General features: G+C 45.9%; 1 protein-coding gene across 1 annotated transcript in view; it reads left to right on the plus strand.

The window, feature by feature from the left end:
• Positions 1-16,839, plus strand: part of cacna1c (calcium channel, voltage-dependent, L type, alpha 1C subunit) — a 92,256-nt gene that overhangs the window by 61,265 nt on the left and 14,152 nt on the right. Inside the window, exons 9-32 of the mRNA XM_068755381.1 lie at positions 936-1,023; positions 1,350-1,434; positions 6,104-6,194; positions 7,404-7,430; positions 8,929-9,089; positions 9,193-9,266; positions 9,366-9,517; positions 9,612-9,813; positions 9,899-10,019; positions 10,308-10,422; positions 10,524-10,650; positions 10,761-10,830; positions 10,909-11,041; positions 11,179-11,308; positions 11,966-12,025; positions 12,272-12,378; positions 12,770-12,784; positions 14,657-14,744; positions 14,835-14,942; positions 15,020-15,072; positions 15,176-15,322; positions 15,411-15,612; positions 15,975-16,133; positions 16,220-16,330. Coding sequence (XP_068611482.1) covers positions 936-1,023; positions 1,350-1,434; positions 6,104-6,194; positions 7,404-7,430; positions 8,929-9,089; positions 9,193-9,266; positions 9,366-9,517; positions 9,612-9,813; positions 9,899-10,019; positions 10,308-10,422; positions 10,524-10,650; positions 10,761-10,830; positions 10,909-11,041; positions 11,179-11,308; positions 11,966-12,025; positions 12,272-12,378; positions 12,770-12,784; positions 14,657-14,744; positions 14,835-14,942; positions 15,020-15,072; positions 15,176-15,322; positions 15,411-15,612; positions 15,975-16,133; positions 16,220-16,330 — 2,626 coding nt within the window. The remainder of the gene's footprint in view (positions 1-935; positions 1,024-1,349; positions 1,435-6,103; positions 6,195-7,403; positions 7,431-8,928; positions 9,090-9,192; positions 9,267-9,365; positions 9,518-9,611; positions 9,814-9,898; positions 10,020-10,307; positions 10,423-10,523; positions 10,651-10,760; positions 10,831-10,908; positions 11,042-11,178; positions 11,309-11,965; positions 12,026-12,271; positions 12,379-12,769; positions 12,785-14,656; positions 14,745-14,834; positions 14,943-15,019; positions 15,073-15,175; positions 15,323-15,410; positions 15,613-15,974; positions 16,134-16,219; positions 16,331-16,839) is intronic.

Raw genomic sequence — 16,839 nt, forward strand, 5'->3', positions numbered from 1 at the left:
ATTCTTCTTTCGTCCTCACACCTGGAAATCATTTCACCAGGTGTCATCATAATTTTTATTTTCCATATTTCACATTACCCTACCATTGATCTTAGTTGTCTTGAAGCATTTTAGTTTATGCCTTTCTTGTCGACACCATCCCGCATTAAACGTTAGACTTGAAAAAGACCAGTGAGAATAAGGATGCTCCATAGTGTTATAGTAATGTTCAGTATTTATTCTACATTGAAACAGTATTATTCCAAGCAGCTTCTTCCCAAACAGACTGCTTGATGGCTGAAAGATGAGGAGCTCGGTGATCCGGGATGAACTCGGTGCAGGCCCGTCTCTCCTCCAACTTGGCTGAGGTGGTGCAGCCGGTGAGGAGTGCCCTCTGTGATCCTCCCTCTGGGTTTGCACCAAGCACATTGACACTTGGAGGAGGGGGGGGGGGGGGGGGGGGGGGAGACGGGGCACATTGCAGAACCTGCGACTCCCAGTAGACCTGCGATCACCTTGAGCTCCATCATCCTGGGACAGAAATGACTCAGATTACATTTTTCTGAAGCGCTAATCGGGGGCTTTAGTTCTGTAATCTATATGATCCACATTCCCACCAGCGCAGACCTCATGCTGGTTCATGTTTTTGATCGAAGGTGTGACGTTTCAAGTGACTGACTTCATGTAGCATCATCTGTATCTGCATACTAACACCTTTTGTCCTTGGCAGAGCTTCTCACTCTTAACTTTTTTTTTTTTTTTACAAATCTCCTCAGCAGGGCTTCCCTCCTTCCTGTTCTTCCATTTTGCATTATCACGTTATCGTCTGACCATTTTTCGTGCGGCACTGCAATGTAGATTTTCAGATTTCCCCATCCCTCCTGTCTTTACCCCTCTTTCCACACCCCTACTACCCCTCTTTCCTCCATCCCTCCCCTTTCCTCCCCTCCTTCCAGAGAGTTCTCCAAGGAGAGGGAGAAGGCGAAGGCACGTGGTGACTTCCAGAAACTCAGAGAAAAACAGCAACTGGAGGAAGACCTCAAGGTAAGGGTGTCTATCTGAACTTGTTGACTCGATGCCTCATCTGAAATCGGACCCATTAGTATTTAAAAATCATAGTCGGCATGCTCCGTGGACTGAATATAGTGCTAGAATAATTTGTCACAGTTAAAATGGCAATATATTCTTGCAAAAAAAACTTGCGTGGAAATGCTGACCGTTTAGCATGATGCCTTAATGGATAGTGAAGATTCAGTTAAGGTTTGGGTTTATATGTATATAGCATAGCACATAACATATAGTATATATGTTATGTGTATAGTGCTGTTGTTTGAACTGTTTTCTGTTTGTATGGTTGTGCGTAAAAACAGGGCTATTTAGACTGGATCACTCAGGCTGAAGACATCGACCCAGAAAATGAAGAGGAGGGCCTGGATGATGACAAACCCAGAAACCGTGAGTACAGCTCTTGTAGTAGTAGTAGTAGCACACGTGTATGTGTGCATGCGTTTGCATCCGTGTTTAATCTTTTAGTAGCGCGTTCACTGCAGTCTGTGTGGGACGCTAATATTGTCCTCCTGGTTTGGCTGCAAACTCTTGAGGTTCAACATCTTTTTTCTTAGGATATTCGCGGGATGTGTCAGCTAACAGCCTCTGGGCACACACACACACACACTCGCATACGCACAACAAACACATCTCCCGTATGCAAACCCACACACACACACTGTGGGTTTACTCTCCCGCGTTTAATTCTGACAAATAAAGCACAGTCTCTTTCCACCACACCTCCAGAGTGAGGCCGCCTTGCTCAACACGTCTACCCAAGTATCGAGCATCATTTCTGGGCACGGAGTGTTCGCCTGCCTGGCTCTGGCGGTGTGGGATTCGATACTCTTCAGTGCGCATGTTCTCTCCAGTTTGTACATTATACCTCGCGCTAGCTGGCTCGCATTGATGATGAACGAGTGAATAATACAGATTTAATATGCAGAGGCAGCCCACGTAATCTGCATATATTCCACACCCGGTGATCTCATTGTCGTTTCCAAGGGAAGAAAAGCATTTAGGATTCAGTCTTTTAGAGCATCGCACGAATCTACTATCAAATGAGCAATGACCCAATTTACATGAAAATGAGGCAAAAATCCCCCCCCCCCCCCCCCCCCAGTGGATTGTCTAAAACTTCTGCTTGCTTTTCACCTGCTTTTGTTCTACTTGGCACAAACAAACGTGGCCTTCCATCTGGGCCAACATTGTTAAATATCATAAAATTGAAAATCCAAAATGCATCATCCAGACAAGGTCAAGTTCCTTCTCGACGTTCTTATAAGCAAATGCGTTGTTTCCTTTTTCAAATCAAAGCCCTAGAAATATTTAAATATTAAGAGTATGTGTCAGGAACGCTGCCAGATTGCATCCGTTGTTCTTGCTAAATGCCAGAATTTGGACTATTGAATTGAGATGATCTGACAGAATGATTTCGACCCATGATCCAAAGATCAATCACGCCTTTCTATGTGAACAAACGGGAGCGTGTCACATGACGTCTTACCGCTCGGCCTCCCTCTTTCTTTTTGGTGGATAGATCCTCCTCTGGGAAGATGAATGAGGGCAGTTTGTCCCTGCTGCCCAGGACATTCTGCGCACACACACACACACACACACGTCTTAAGTAGAGATGAGAGACTTTGAGAATACAGAAAAAGATGGCAGGAAGAACAGAGATGTGAGAGAGGAGATGAAATGTGTGGGTGTTACTGTGCGAGTGTGTGAAATGTAGACACGCACACACACACACAGGTTACCTGGGATGGAGAACAGATGGGATGTCACATCGTGAAGGCTCACCAGTGACCACACTCACCTTTCAGCGTGTCTATCCATCACCCTGTCTTTGTCTGTGTGTGGCAGAGGGAGTGCATTGACTTTTGCGTGGTAGACAGCCCCTGAAAAACGGGTATCATTTGCGACACACATGCTCCAATGTGATGATAACGTGTCATGTCTCAGTTAATTCCGTATGAGATGCTCTCATGTCATGTGTTTTCCTGTCGTCTCCCGGGGGGACACACTGCGTGTGCGCTCTTGTGTGTCCCGCTCTCACCCTCTGCCATCTTGTTCTTGCATGCTGTCGTCTTGTGTCGGCATCCTGCCACTGGTGTCTCTGGCAGGAGTGTCTTCAGGTTCCCTGGTTAAGAAGACCAGTTGGCTTGCCTGGTTCAGTCACTCCTCTGACTCTAAGGACGGTATGTGTGTCTCTGTGTGTGTCTCTCTCGGTGTGTCATGTATCTGTGTTTCCATGTGTGTTTTTTTTCGGTCATATTAAGGCATCTGTTTATTTTCTAATGTCCCAGTGTGAAGGCTTTGATTGAAAATATCTTATAATAAATTAGAAATAAGGGACTTGCGGTTCAGGAAGACTTAATGTGAGCACAAACCATCGACGCAGGAAACATTTCAGGTCCACTGAAGCTGAGGTAGTACTTATCAAAGTATTGTAGTACCGGGTACTTAACTGTGTGCATCATGAAGATAAAACTCTTTAATCCCCACCAGCTCCAAAGTAAATGCGGATCTCTCTGCTTGTATTACGCTGCCACCGTGAAAGCGTCTCCAACACACTAAATATTGTTTTGAAACCGAAGTGCAAGCGTGCTTCAGGGGACGTGTCTGTCTTTCTGTCTCGGCAACTGTCTATTTAGGTGCTCAAATCTCATACGAATTACGTTCCTACCTGTGGAATCGGATTTGGCTGCCATCTGTGTTCGCTATTGGTGGTTGTAATATAACGATGGCGGCCATTTGCGATGGCGCTTTTGGATACGGTGCTACTCTGTCATTATTGTCTGCAATTTAATTAAATCTTAAGTCATCAGCGTGCAGTGACTGGTTTATTCAGTGGATAAATGTGTGATCATCTACTGCTCGGCTGCTTATTTGCATAGATTGTGTTTGAGTGTTTCCACGCTTGGCTTCTGTTTTGTGCAGCTAATATTTTTTTATTTCGTTTCTGCTGCTGATTAAGTGGGCTTGGATTCAATGATGGAATGACCTCAGTATGGAGGAGGGTGTTGAAGAATGAAGGCTCACAAGTGATGTAAATCGAGAGAGAGAGAGAGATAAATATCTGTTGTGTTGACCGAAAGGAAGGCTGGAGAAGAGGATGGAGGAACGTATTGTATAGAAAAAAGTGAATCAATTTTCCTTTCTTTATGGCAAGTAGAGATTGAAGAGGACAAGAGAGGAAAGGTAGCGATGCTGTGCCATCAGAGATTAAGTGTTGGTCCGCACCTCCTGGATGATTTCACCAGCCGCAGCATTATATATTAATATGTCCCAAACCGTGAGAGGGTGTGTGTGTGTGTGTGTGTGTGTTCAGTTTGGCCTCTCACCAAACTCAGACGTTTAAATACCTCTGCGCTCTCCACATGCTGCTAAACAGCTACAGAGTTGCATTGACTTTGAATATTATTGAGCTGTGCTTTGTGTCATGTTTCATTGCAAACACAAAGAAATTATGGAGATTTGCAAGTAGATTTACTGGATGACTCTTCTCTGCATGCAAACTTGTTCCTCATTCCCATCTTCCCTCCTCCCTCTTCATCTCCTTTATTTTCTCTGTATCTCTTTGGCTGTGCACCCCCTAACAATAGATATTGAACTAGTTCAGAGCTCCATTGAGGAGGAGGAGGCATCAGGCCGGTTTTATATTTGAAAGGCTTTAGCCTCGGGAGAGCCCGGAGGGCCCTGGATGCTTTTAACTAAGAAGCCTGGCAGCAGGTGGCAAAATGTCGAGGTGAGGGAACAAGTAGCGTGTTCAGAGCAGAGGCCTCAACGTTCAGAGAGGACAACCTGATCTCTTATTACTTTACTAGCCATGTGCCAAAGGCCGGCAGCCTGTCCACGACGCCTTCGGTTAGCCGTTCGTTTACAGGAAAGCTCTGAATACAGAGCCTAATCTGCAGCCTAATTTCCCATCAGAAATAATCCCTATTCACTCGGAACTTCTCACGTCATCTCCTTATCAATAGATTTATCTACACCGACGGTTTGTTAATGCAGATACAGAAAAGATGCTGATGAGGGAACTTGGCATTTAAGACGCGTTTACGGACGAGTCGGCGTTGCTTCGTTTGACAGCGGATGTCTTATTTAAACACAAGCTGCATTGAGATTCGTGTCGCGTCGGAAGCAGGTACCCACAGAGCGTTCCAGGTGACGGCGAGGGGAGTGCAGCTCACTCCCGCGGGCAGCCGGAGACTGACAGAAGCAATAAAAAGCAATGGATCACTTCATATCATCCCTTTTTCTACTCTCTCTCCATCCTTCCCTCCCCGAATGCTTCCATCAGTCCCTCCTCCACCCTGCTCCTATTTTTTTATTTATTTGTTATCCTCATTTTTTTCCTCTTTATCACATTTCCATCCTTTGCTGCCAACGCGTATCGCTTTCATCCGTCCTCTCCAGCGATCTCTGCGTCTGTTCATTCTTCCGTCTACACACATCATTACACTTGTCTTTAAATAAGGAGCGAAGCGATACAGCGGTACGGAAAAGGAAGTCGAGCTCAGTTGGTTGTCTGCTTTTCGGCACATCGGTAAAAAGCATGTTCCGGTAATGGAGTTGATTTCTTCCATTCGTCAAATTGCCATGAATCCCTTTAAAGCCCTTATAGCTTTAAATTAATAATTTAAGATTTAGAGCACTGAGTAAAAACGCTTGTTTTAACAGACCTTGGCTATAATTAAGCTCTGAAGGCCAAAGACCGAAATCTACAGCCTTGTTTTCGTCTCTGAATGCTGTTAAAACCGAGATTTAATGCGCAAGGAGTCGAGCGATCCCTCGGCTTGGAAGTTCAGATCCATCCGAAAAGCGAACACAGGGCTTGTTCTCAAAGATTCGAGGAAGCACTTGGTGCACTTGTACAATGTTTCTAAAAGCCTGCTTACAATAAGCGTACAGCTCCCCAGGACTGGATGCACTCTGCCTTTCAGGTGTGTGTGTGTGTGTGTGTGTGTGTGTGTGTGCTGGAATGATGCAAGCGAGGATGCTCGACCCTTTCCCTGTCCAGGTAATTGATCTTCTCCGTTCATTTTCTTCTCCTTCTGCTCTTCCCCCCCAGTGAGCATGCCAGCCAGCGAGAATGAATCGGTCAACACAGATAACGCCCCCGGGGGAGACGTGGAGGGGGAGACCTGCTGTACCCGGCTAGCGTGAGTTCCTCACCCTCTCTCTCCCTCTCTCTCTCTCTCTCTTTCTCATGCACGATTTGTGTCCTCACTTTTCCCCCCTCAGCTCCGTCAGTCACCTTCTTCCAGTCCCGGGGATGAACTCCATCATGCGTCTCGCTGCGCTGTTAGATTAGCGCTCCGGTGTTCTACCTGGTGCAAGGTGGTTTAGCTCCCCCCCTCGCTCCATCCTTCACTCACCTCGCTAAGCCGGGGCGTCAATCTCTGCAGGCTCACGGAGGCTTGAAGGAATTCATACGTTGATGCTATAAGAAGAAAAAATGCTTTCCCATTTATCAGTTTCAAATTTCACAACAACAAAATCCACCAGGTTCTGCTCTTTGCAGTTGCGCTGCAAACGTTTAATCAGAGACGAGGAGTCAAAAGTTGCTGACTCATGCGGAATGAGGGAATAGAATAGAATAGAATGGCACACTGCTGTTTTTCTGTACTCTCGCTGTCCATCTGTTATTTTGTCTCTATGTTGTTTGTGTTTATTATTCGCTCACCGCCGTTCAGTTGCGCCCAGTTGTGATGTATATTAAAGATCAGGATCAAAAGACGCCAGCGTTGCGAGTGTAAGCTCTCATCCGGGGGGGGGGAGTTTCCTCACACTGTTAGGGAGATAGAACTTCAGACTTTCAGTGCTTGCCAGCCTCTTCTCCGCATTGCCATGGAGACGGGCCCTCCGAGCGGGAGCGACTCCGATGATCTCGTAATCGAGACAGACACACGGAGGGGAGAGACGTGTGTACTGTCAGCCCCCATATCCAGCCAGTCAGTCATGTTCTTCCCTCATTCAGTCAGTAAGTGAGTCATCTCATGGCTCCAGTCAGTCAGTAATTGTGTTCTTTCATTCATCCTGTCAGTAGCTCAGCTTTGTCTGCTTTCACACGAATAAACCGATAACGGGACGTAAACGCCACCGCGTCGACTTGCCATGGAAAACATTTTGTTTCTTTTAAATTTCAGCATAGAAGCAATGGAGGGATACTCAAATGAGAGAAGGACAGTTTCAGTTTCTTCCATCAACAGATCATTTTCAATTTGTGTTTTGTTCACGTCGGGGTTATCGTGATGAGGGAAGCTCTTCCCTCCCCTTGATCACTCTCAGATCACCCCCCCTGTGTTGTGTACCTGTCTACATGTGTGTTACATGTGTGTGTATAATCCATTCTGTTTTCTGTGTTCCAGAAATAGGATCTCCAAATCCAAGTTCAGGTTAGTACATGTTGCCTACCATAGTTTTCTCCTCCAATGGCTACTGCTGGTGTGTGTGTGTGTGTGTGTGGGGGGGGGGGGTCCCCTCTGGTTCCCAACCCAAAATAGTTAGATTATTGGGGGGGAGAATTTTCATAAATAGGAATTTGTTAGCTGAGTAAAAAAAAAAAAGACAGCCGACAGTTTCACCCTGTTAACTAGCCTCAGCTAACTAGCTGCTGCATATAGATTAGACAGTTATTTATTTTCGATTGGAATGGGGGGGGGGGGGGGGGTTTACAAATTACAATCACAGCCGTAAAAAAAAATGTCAGGAGTGACTGCACGTCTGCTTGTGTCGTGTTGTGAGTTGTGTCTCATGCACGGTGACGTCCGGTGTGTGTGCGTCGTGGCGAACGCCGCAGTGTGCCATGACCGAATTAGAAAGTATCGTCGTGCCAATGGATCTGGAATTGTAACATCACAGCAGGGGAAAAAAAAAATGGATCGTACATGAGAGATCAACAACATTGATTTTAGTTGTTTAATAAATAAAAACAGTCCAGCTTCAGCTCATCACTAACGCCTACTAGTCTAGTCGTATCCGTGCGACCGAGGCCTTAGCATCACGCCGTCTTCCCTAAACACCGAAATCCAGTCACAACCAGTTCCAGGCAAACATCCCCATATTTCACGAAGCTCAGACAAGCCAAGGTCTAATCTTTACGACTGGACGCTCTGTGCCTTCTCTCCCTTCGGGGGTAGCGATGCCTATTTAGAGTTTCTCAACGGAGGATTTAACAGGAGCTGTTTCCCTTTTTTTTAATGCATTTGTAAACTTCAACCGGATCCTGATCAATGCACTCTTTATGTTCCTCTGAAACCATGGGGTTGTCATAGCAATGGGAAGATTTGTTCCGCGACGTGTTGTGTTGATTAGCTGTAATTTCCAACGGGAGAGGCCGAGCGGAGTTGAAATGACCTCGGAACACGCGTTTGTATGAAATGGAGCGAGAAAAACATCTTCTTGTGTATTAATTGGTAAATAGTAAATCTCCCTCCTTCGCTTGACGTGTGACTCGCTATATAACACGTCCCACATTAGACGAGTGCCTCCACTTCCTGCTTCGCGTCTCGTTGGGGAAACGAAGCTCCTTATTGGACGTGTCGAAGGATGACTAACCGTTCCACAGCTCAGCGGACGACCATTGGCTGAGGGGTGATGCCATCACTATTCCGTAGACAGACTAACTGACTCCTTCTTTTCTTTTCTCTCCTCCACTGTTTTTGTTTTTTCTCTTTCCCTACCTGATTCTGTTGGTCATCCTTTTTCCTTTTCACTCTTGCCTGCCTCTCTCTCTCTTTCTTTCTGTATCTTCTCCGCTATCTTTAAACCTCCTTCTTCTCTTCCCAACTCCTCTCCTTATTCCTTACCTCTTCTCTCCCGCCCATCTTTTATTGCCTGCCCCTTTTTTCCCCCCCCCTTCCCGGGGGTCTCCGCCTCTTCCTTCCTCTTCAGTCGGTACTCTCGGCGGTGGAACAGGCTCTGCCGGAGGAAATGCCGCGCGGCGGTCAAATCGCAGGTTTTCTATTGGCTGGTCATCTTCCTGGTTTTCCTCAACACCCTGACCATCGCGTCTGAGCATCACAAGCAGCCTCAGTGGCTAACTGGCATACAAGGTACTTAAACAGCCACACACACAATCACATGCACAGTGTGAATAACACAACTTTTGATGTTGTCTCACCCGCTTCCTCCTCCCTTCTCCGTGCCCCTCCTCAGACATAGCTAACAAGGTGTTGCTAGCGCTCTTCACAGGAGAGATGCTGCTGAAGATGTACAGTCTGGGCCTGCAGGTAAGACTCACTTTGCGCTTCTCAGATTGCCTGAAGAATAAAGCGTGCGTTCCTTTTCACCGGCCCCGTCGTGCTCTTCTCTCTTTGTCCTCCATGTAGGCGTACTTCGTCTCGCTCTTCAACCGCTTCGACAGCTTCGTGGTGTGTGGGGGAATTCTCGAGACCATCCTGGTGGAAACCAAGATCATGTCTCCTCTCGGCATCTCCGTGTTGCGCTGCGTGCGCTTGCTGCGGATCTTCAAAATCACCAGGTCTCTGCGGGAGAAGAGCCGGGATTGTGTGTTTACGAGGGATAAGCGTTAATACGCCCGTGCTAACATTACAACCGGGTGTTTCTTCCCAAAGATACTGGAACTCCTTGTCCAACTTGGTGGCCTCTTTGCTAAACTCCGTCCGCTCCATCGCTTCCCTGCTGCTCCTTCTCTTCCTCTTCATCATCATCTTCTCCCTGCTCGGCATGCAGCTCTTTGGGGGGAAGTTCAACTTTGACGAGACCCGGCGCAGCACCTTCGACAACTTTCCCCAGTCTCTGCTCACTGTGTTTCAGGTAAAGATATTGCAATTGCCTTTCCTTCTCAAGGTATGTATGCAGGAAATGATTATCTTGAATCCCTTTTTTTCCCCCTCCATAGATCCTAACAGGAGAGGACTGGAATTCCGTCATGTACGATGGCATCATGGCGTACGGCGGACCCTCCTTCCCCGGCATGCTGGTCTGCATCTACTTCATCATCCTCTTCATCTGCGGAAATTGTATCCTGGCAACACCAGAGCCTGACAAACACATATGTAGACGGCCTAATTTGGATCTGGAGAGGTCGATGAGCGATCGGACTCCTGATTTAAGACGCAGTTGCAGGACGGACAGTTGTGTTTCGCATGGCGACGCATTTGTGATGGCGGAACGGTTTGCTTGCGGCCTCTAGAGTATGTCTGCTCGAACCATTGGTAGTTCAGGTGCAGGCCCTGCTGGGATTGTTTGCAGCTCAACATGGAGATGACGGTTCAGCAACAATCCTTAACTTTGGCCCCTCTGAACAGACATCCTACTGAACGTCTTCTTGGCCATCGCCGTGGACAACCTGGCGGACGCTGAGAGCCTCACATCCGCCCAGAAAGAAGAGGAAGAGGAGAAAGTGAGAAAGAAATTAGCCAGGTGAAACTGAAAAGCAAAAAAAAAGAGCAGCGGTGGGGTGGGATGGGGGGGTCATCAAAGGAGATCTTTGAGGAACTTTTGTCCATCCCCCCCCCCTCCAGGATGGCCAGTCCGGAGAAGCGTCCTAACAATGAGAAGCTGCCTCTGGAGAAGGAGAAGAAGGAGAAAAAGGAGAAGATAGAGCTGAAGTCCATCACGTCTGATGGAGAGACCAACACCGCTACGAAGGTGCACGCCGACACACAACTGGGATAGTGGAGCCGCGAACTTCGACAAGCGATCAGGTGAGCAGGTAAGTATGGATTTAGCAGAATGTTAATCTGCCTTCCAATCCACAGATTAACATGGATGAGTACGGTGGAGACGGGAGCGAGGAGAAGAACCCATATCCCGCCAATGACTACACAGGTAGCGCGCCAGCCAGCCGCTCCAGCTCACGTTCGCCTCCTTGTTTACCTTCACCCTCGCTCCTCTTCCTCTCATCAGGAGACGATGACGAGGAAGAGCCGGAGATGCCGGTGGGCCCGAGGCCGCGGCCGCTCTCCGACATCCAGCTGAAGGAGAAGGCCGTTCCCATGCCGGAGGCCCGAGCTTTCTTCATCTTCAGCCACACCAACAAGTGAGAAGGCCCTTATTCCCACCTTCTTCGCGACCTTCTAATCCTTTAGCATATAAAAGTTCTTATTATGATGATGATGATGATGATGATATGATCCTCTCACCCGCTCCGCCTTTGCGCCTGTGACTTTTCCTCAGGTTCAGGATTCTGTGCCATAAGATAGTCAACCACAACATCTTCACCAACCTCATCCTCTTCTTCATCCTGCTCAGCAGCATCAGTCTGGCAGCAGAGGACCCAGTCATGAATGATTCCTTCAGAAACCAGGTAACGCAAATATCGCAAGTAGAAGTGGATAAAGCCAGACAGCGACGTAGCAAGGAACCAAAGCTTGATGCGATTTATTTTACCACCTTTTTTTGTTTTGTTTTTTAGCTTGTTTAACATTGTAATATTTATTACATGCACAACCACCAAATAATTATATTAGGCAAATTAGATTCTAATGCCCTGTTCCAATTACCTGCATGAGTCGCTGGGTTAACAAGGTCAAAATAGAAGAAATGTGGCGTTAATTTGGACCCGACAGCCGAGAATAAACCAGGCTGTTTGTGTTTACAGCTGCCCTTCAGCAAACACTAATAGATCGTGTTTTTCTCTGTGTCGTGTTGGTTTTTTTGCATTAGTTCTTCTCTCAACAAGTGGAAAAAAAAGCACCCTGAAGGATAATGAAGATGTGTTTTTGTTGCTATGCTATAGGCTGCTGTATATCAGTCGTGCTTTTCACTATTTAAATCAACTCAGGATTGTTTGTCTTTAAACCAGGACCCTGCTACCCTTTCAGATCCTAATGAATTGCAATTCCTCCCAGTAGGCCTTGTTCTGGCTCCTCCTGGAGGGGCATTCAAGCCTCCCACTGATGCTTTGGTGGAAAACGCAATTTCTGAAGTGAAATGAATTGTGTTTTCTTTGATGTGTTTACAGATCCTTAGCTATGCAGACCATGTCTTTACTGGACTCTTCACCATAGAAATCATTCTTAAGGTATAGTGTTCCAGCTGGCTGTTGAATTTGCTCTGGAAGGATTTACTTGCACAGCAAAAAAAAAAAAAAGAAAATAGAGAGAATTGACTTTCTAGTAACTTTGAAGTATTTTTCTCTTGCCTGTCAAACCTTCCCTCATAAATAAAACTGACCAATCACTTCCAGATAGATTTCAATCAGCATCACTGCCATCTTGATGGGTCATCATACCAAGCTTTAATATGTGACCTCTGACCCCCCCTACAGATGACCGCCTATGGAGCCTTCCTCCACAAGGGTTCATTCTGCAGAAACTACTTTAATATTCTGGACCTGGTGGTGGTCAGCGTGTCGCTCATATCCTCTGGAATACAGTGAGTGAATATAGGATTCTTCCACATGCATGTTTTGCACTGATTTAGCATTTTAGTGCAAATTTCAAGCGGCAGTGAAGCTCCTAACAGACATTTGTGTTCTTGCATATAAAATGAATCCTGAGCCAGTCAGCCAGATAATGAACTTAGGCGTGAGACACCAGAACGGTGGGAAGTGGCTGTGCAGGGAAACACTGACCTCATCCTTCACACTTCACAAAGTTGTTCTCTATTCTCGAACAACTTTCCACCTCGTTAATCTCAATCCCTTTTTATCTCTTTGTGATGTATATTAAAGATGCTCTTTGCTTCTTGACAAATAACGCCTTGAATTGCTGCACTATTTTCTCATGTTTAATATGCATATGCTGCGCTCTCTGTCTCTAACTAGACGAGACTTCTCGACGTAAGTCCTCACTGGCCCGTGCTAATAACCCTCTTAGCAGACCCTCACCTTACCTGTACAGAACTATTACTCTTCTGATTTGGCATTTCTATATTCTCGGAGAGTCTGGTGTTACCTGAAACATCAAGTGGAATTGCATGGAGGATTTACTCCTGCCTGCATTTTTGATGTACTCTGCACATTAATGCCTTCATTAATCTATTCCTTCTCATAGATGAGATTTAGCGCTCGTATTTCTCAGTTAACTAAACTCTCCCAGGATAAAGAAGTGACAACTGAATGCTAAAACTCAGGTGGTTTTTGCCTCTTAAAAGTAGTTTTATGTGGGGGGATTTCTCTTTAATCCATCACAGTCAAATTACCTTTGATGGCGCTGCATGTAGAATAGAACAGGATAGGATGGGATAGGATGGGCTGGGATGGGTTATTATGGGATAGGATAGGATAGGGTGGGAGAGGATAAGTATGGTAATGAAATATTCCTCATATTGCATGTTACCTATTTGGATTTTGGAATGTAAAATAACTAAGTATAAGGAGGAATACAAACCAGTCCTTAAACTTGTACTGTATATAAAACCAGACATGTCTGCTGTAATTCTGCACAGTCTCCTAATACTGATAAAGAATGCCATGAAATATGGATGTAATTAGGTCCCGTGGGGGTAAATGGTGCATCGTCTGATATAGTTATTAATAAAAAAAATAATAAAACAACTCTTATCTCAGGACAGAAACTATTTTTGCTCTCTTAAGAAACTTTTTGCAAACAGCTGAGAGGGTTCACCATTCATCTTGAGCAAGTGAAATGAAACACAAGAATATAACATCTAAACTTTTGACATTTAGATTGTATTACCGCTGGGGGGGGGGGCTCCCGACAGCCAGTTTTGACTGAGATGGGTTAGTGATGGCATCCTACTAAACATCAACTACCTTTAACTGCCTATAAACTTTGCCCTCCTGTGTAAAAGGCTGCACAACTGGCCTTTCCCATTCTGTCTGCTAGAAAGCCCACACAGCGGAATGTGCCTCCCTTTAAATCACCGTCTAAAACCTCACCCTCCTTAAAGGATGCATTGACATTTTGAATGCGCTTCTCTCCCAACCGAACCTCGTCACATTAAAGTTGCAGAATCTCTTCATCAATTTTTGCACCATGGCTGATTTTGAGCTGTCCACACTGAGGATAAAAGTAAGAGACACTGAGACGTTCTTCATCTTTTACAGCTTTTAGGGTTTGCTGTAGAAGGAGAAGCAGTAATCATTTTTCTAAAATATTTAGCAAAATTCAAAATGTCAAGTTGTCCGTTTGAAAATATGGGTTAGTTCTTTTGAACCACTTCCTGTCAAAGGTCACAGCGTTTGACCTTTGGCTTGTACCGACACTCAGCACAAGAACCCTCTGTTTGCCTGTAAAGATCCGTGTGTGTCTTCGTGTTGGTCCCTCTGTGCTGTACTTGTTATTGTTATTAATTGTATTATTGTTGTTATTATTATTTCAATGAATAATAATATAAATTACGTCTATTTACTTCTTGATAATTATGTTTTATTATTCCATGCTCCTGTAATATTATTTAGCATAGAGTTAAAGGTTTACATCATATATTAACTTATTTAAATACTGAATCAAGAGAATCACTGCGATTCGCTTTTATTTTTATTTGCGTTAGTATTTTTAGGATTCTCTTTCTTACTTGACTTCAGTTACTTTCTTTCTAACTCATCCTTTATCTGGCTCACACTTAAACGCAGTCGCTATCGAACGTGCCCTTTGGGCGCGGCGCTGTCGCCGCCTCCTCCCGACGGCAGAAGCGCGCGTTGAATCCAACCCGACGGCTCTGCCGTTTAATCGGATCCGTGTTTCAGGTCCAGTGCGATCAATGTGGTGAAGATCCTGAGAGTTCTGCGGGTACTCAGGCCGCTGAGGGCCATCAACAGAGCCAAGGGACTCAAGGTCGGGACACTCCGTCACACGCTTTCATACACGTGGAACGCGCCCCTGTGTGCTCACTATCTTTGTTTTTTTTCTTTTTTGGCTTTCCAGCATGTAGTGCAGTGCGTATTTGTGGCCATCAGAACCATCGGCAATATAGTCATCGTCACCACGCTGCTCCAGTTTATGTTTGCCTGTATTGGAGTGCAACTCTTTAAGGTAAAGGGAAGACCTTCCTCTCTGGCGTCCTCACGAAACCGATTACGACCAACGCCACATTTCTGCTTCTCCTCCAGGGCAAGTTTTTCCTCTGCACTGACAGCTCTAAGCAAACTCAGGCAGAGTGCAGGTAAGAATCGCATCCTGCGCCGCCAGCTTGTTCACTTGAATCCCAGCCGCTGGATAAACCATGCGAGTATCCGCGTGTGTGTTTATTTGACTTGTACTTGCAGGGGTTCCTACATCCTGTATAAGGATGGGAACGTAGCGAAGCCCCAAAGAGCCGACAGAATGTGGGAAAACAGCGAGTTTAACTTTGACGACGTCTTGCAAGGCATGATGGCCCTGTTCGCCGTCTCCACCTTCGAGGGCTGGCCAGGGTGTGTGTCTACACAAAACACAATTATACACACCATTGTATCGCATATTGTGTGGCATCCCGTACTTTAACATGTATTCGTCCCTCAGATTGCTCTACAAGGCCATCGACTCTCACGCCGAGGATGTCGGCCCGATCTACAACTACCGCGTGGTCATCTCCATTTTCTTCATCATCTACATCATCATCATCGCCTTCTTCATGATGAACATCTTCGTCGGTTTCGTCATCGTCACATTCCAGGAGCAGGGAGAGCAAGAATATAAGAACTGTGAGCTGGACAAGAATCAGGTAGCGTTTCCGTTCGTTTGATATTGACTCGGTGTAAATCTGGGTTTCATGCTGTTGCTAAGCAGCACGGGGTCGACGTGAAAAAAACAGACTCCGCTGTTTTATCCGGAAGCGCTTGTCACACAGAAGAGACAATGCAGTCCAGATAGCGGGGGCGGGGCATTTAAGAGCTGAGCAGACGTTTTAGGGGTCGATCAGCCAGGAGAGTTCAGACGGATGAGAAAAAAAGCGGATGTAGAGACGCCAAGTCTCTGCAGTTTAATCCTCTGTGATGATCCGTATCTCAGCATAGAGAATAGTTTTTTTTTTAATGCTGCCGGTTTTCTTACCTGACATTTAAAAACTGTGTCTACGCGTTGCAGCGTCAGTGCGTGGAGTACGCTTTAAAGGCGCGTCCGCTGCGCCGCTACATCCCCAAGAACCCTTACCAGTACAAGGTGTGGTACGTGGTCAACTCCACCTACTTCGAGTACCTGATGTTCACTCTCATCCTTCTCAACACCATCTGTCTGGCCATGCAGGTGAGTCCCTTCACGCCCCGGACTGATGTGTTCGGGGGAACTTTTGTCCGTCCGGATATTGATGAATCCTCTGCGTATCTTTGCAGCATCACGGCCAGACCAAAGGTTTCAATGATGCCATGAACATCCTCAACATGCTCTTCACTGGACTCTTCACTGTGGAGATGATCCTCAAGCTGATCGCCTTCAAACCCAGAGTAGGTCGCCTCCTCTCGTACAGAAACCGTAAAGCCAAGCACAGAGCATTTACATGCTCTGCTTTTTGAGTCATTTCCAGCAGATGAAAAAAGACAGGCTCTATCAAACAAATCTGCCACTAATGAATGGATGAACTGGGATATAATCCGATGCGTTAAGATGATTCTCATCTGTTGCAAATAACCTTTACTTCCTCCAGATGTTGATTGTGATGTAATGCAATTGAAACAAAATTAGCAGACGACATCACGCAGCTTTTAATCTCCATGCTCCCTTGTTGCCCTCCTGTTGCCACAATAGTAGAACTTCCTGCTGCAACACATATTTAAACAGCAGCAGATGGGAATACCTAGTATTGTGGGGGGGAAAAACTTGAACACACACAAAGAAATTCTAGATTATTGATTTTTCAACCAACAAATGGAAACAAACCTGATAACTCGTGTTGCGATTTTTGGACTTTTATTGCTTTAACTTCTGTAAACTCTTCCTTTAAGCAGCGGCGGTA

Source organism: Brachionichthys hirsutus, chromosome 22 (assembly GCF_040956055.1).
Source record: "Brachionichthys hirsutus isolate HB-005 chromosome 22, CSIRO-AGI_Bhir_v1, whole genome shotgun sequence".
Lineage (NCBI taxonomy): Eukaryota > Metazoa > Chordata > Actinopteri > Lophiiformes > Brachionichthyidae > Brachionichthys > Brachionichthys hirsutus.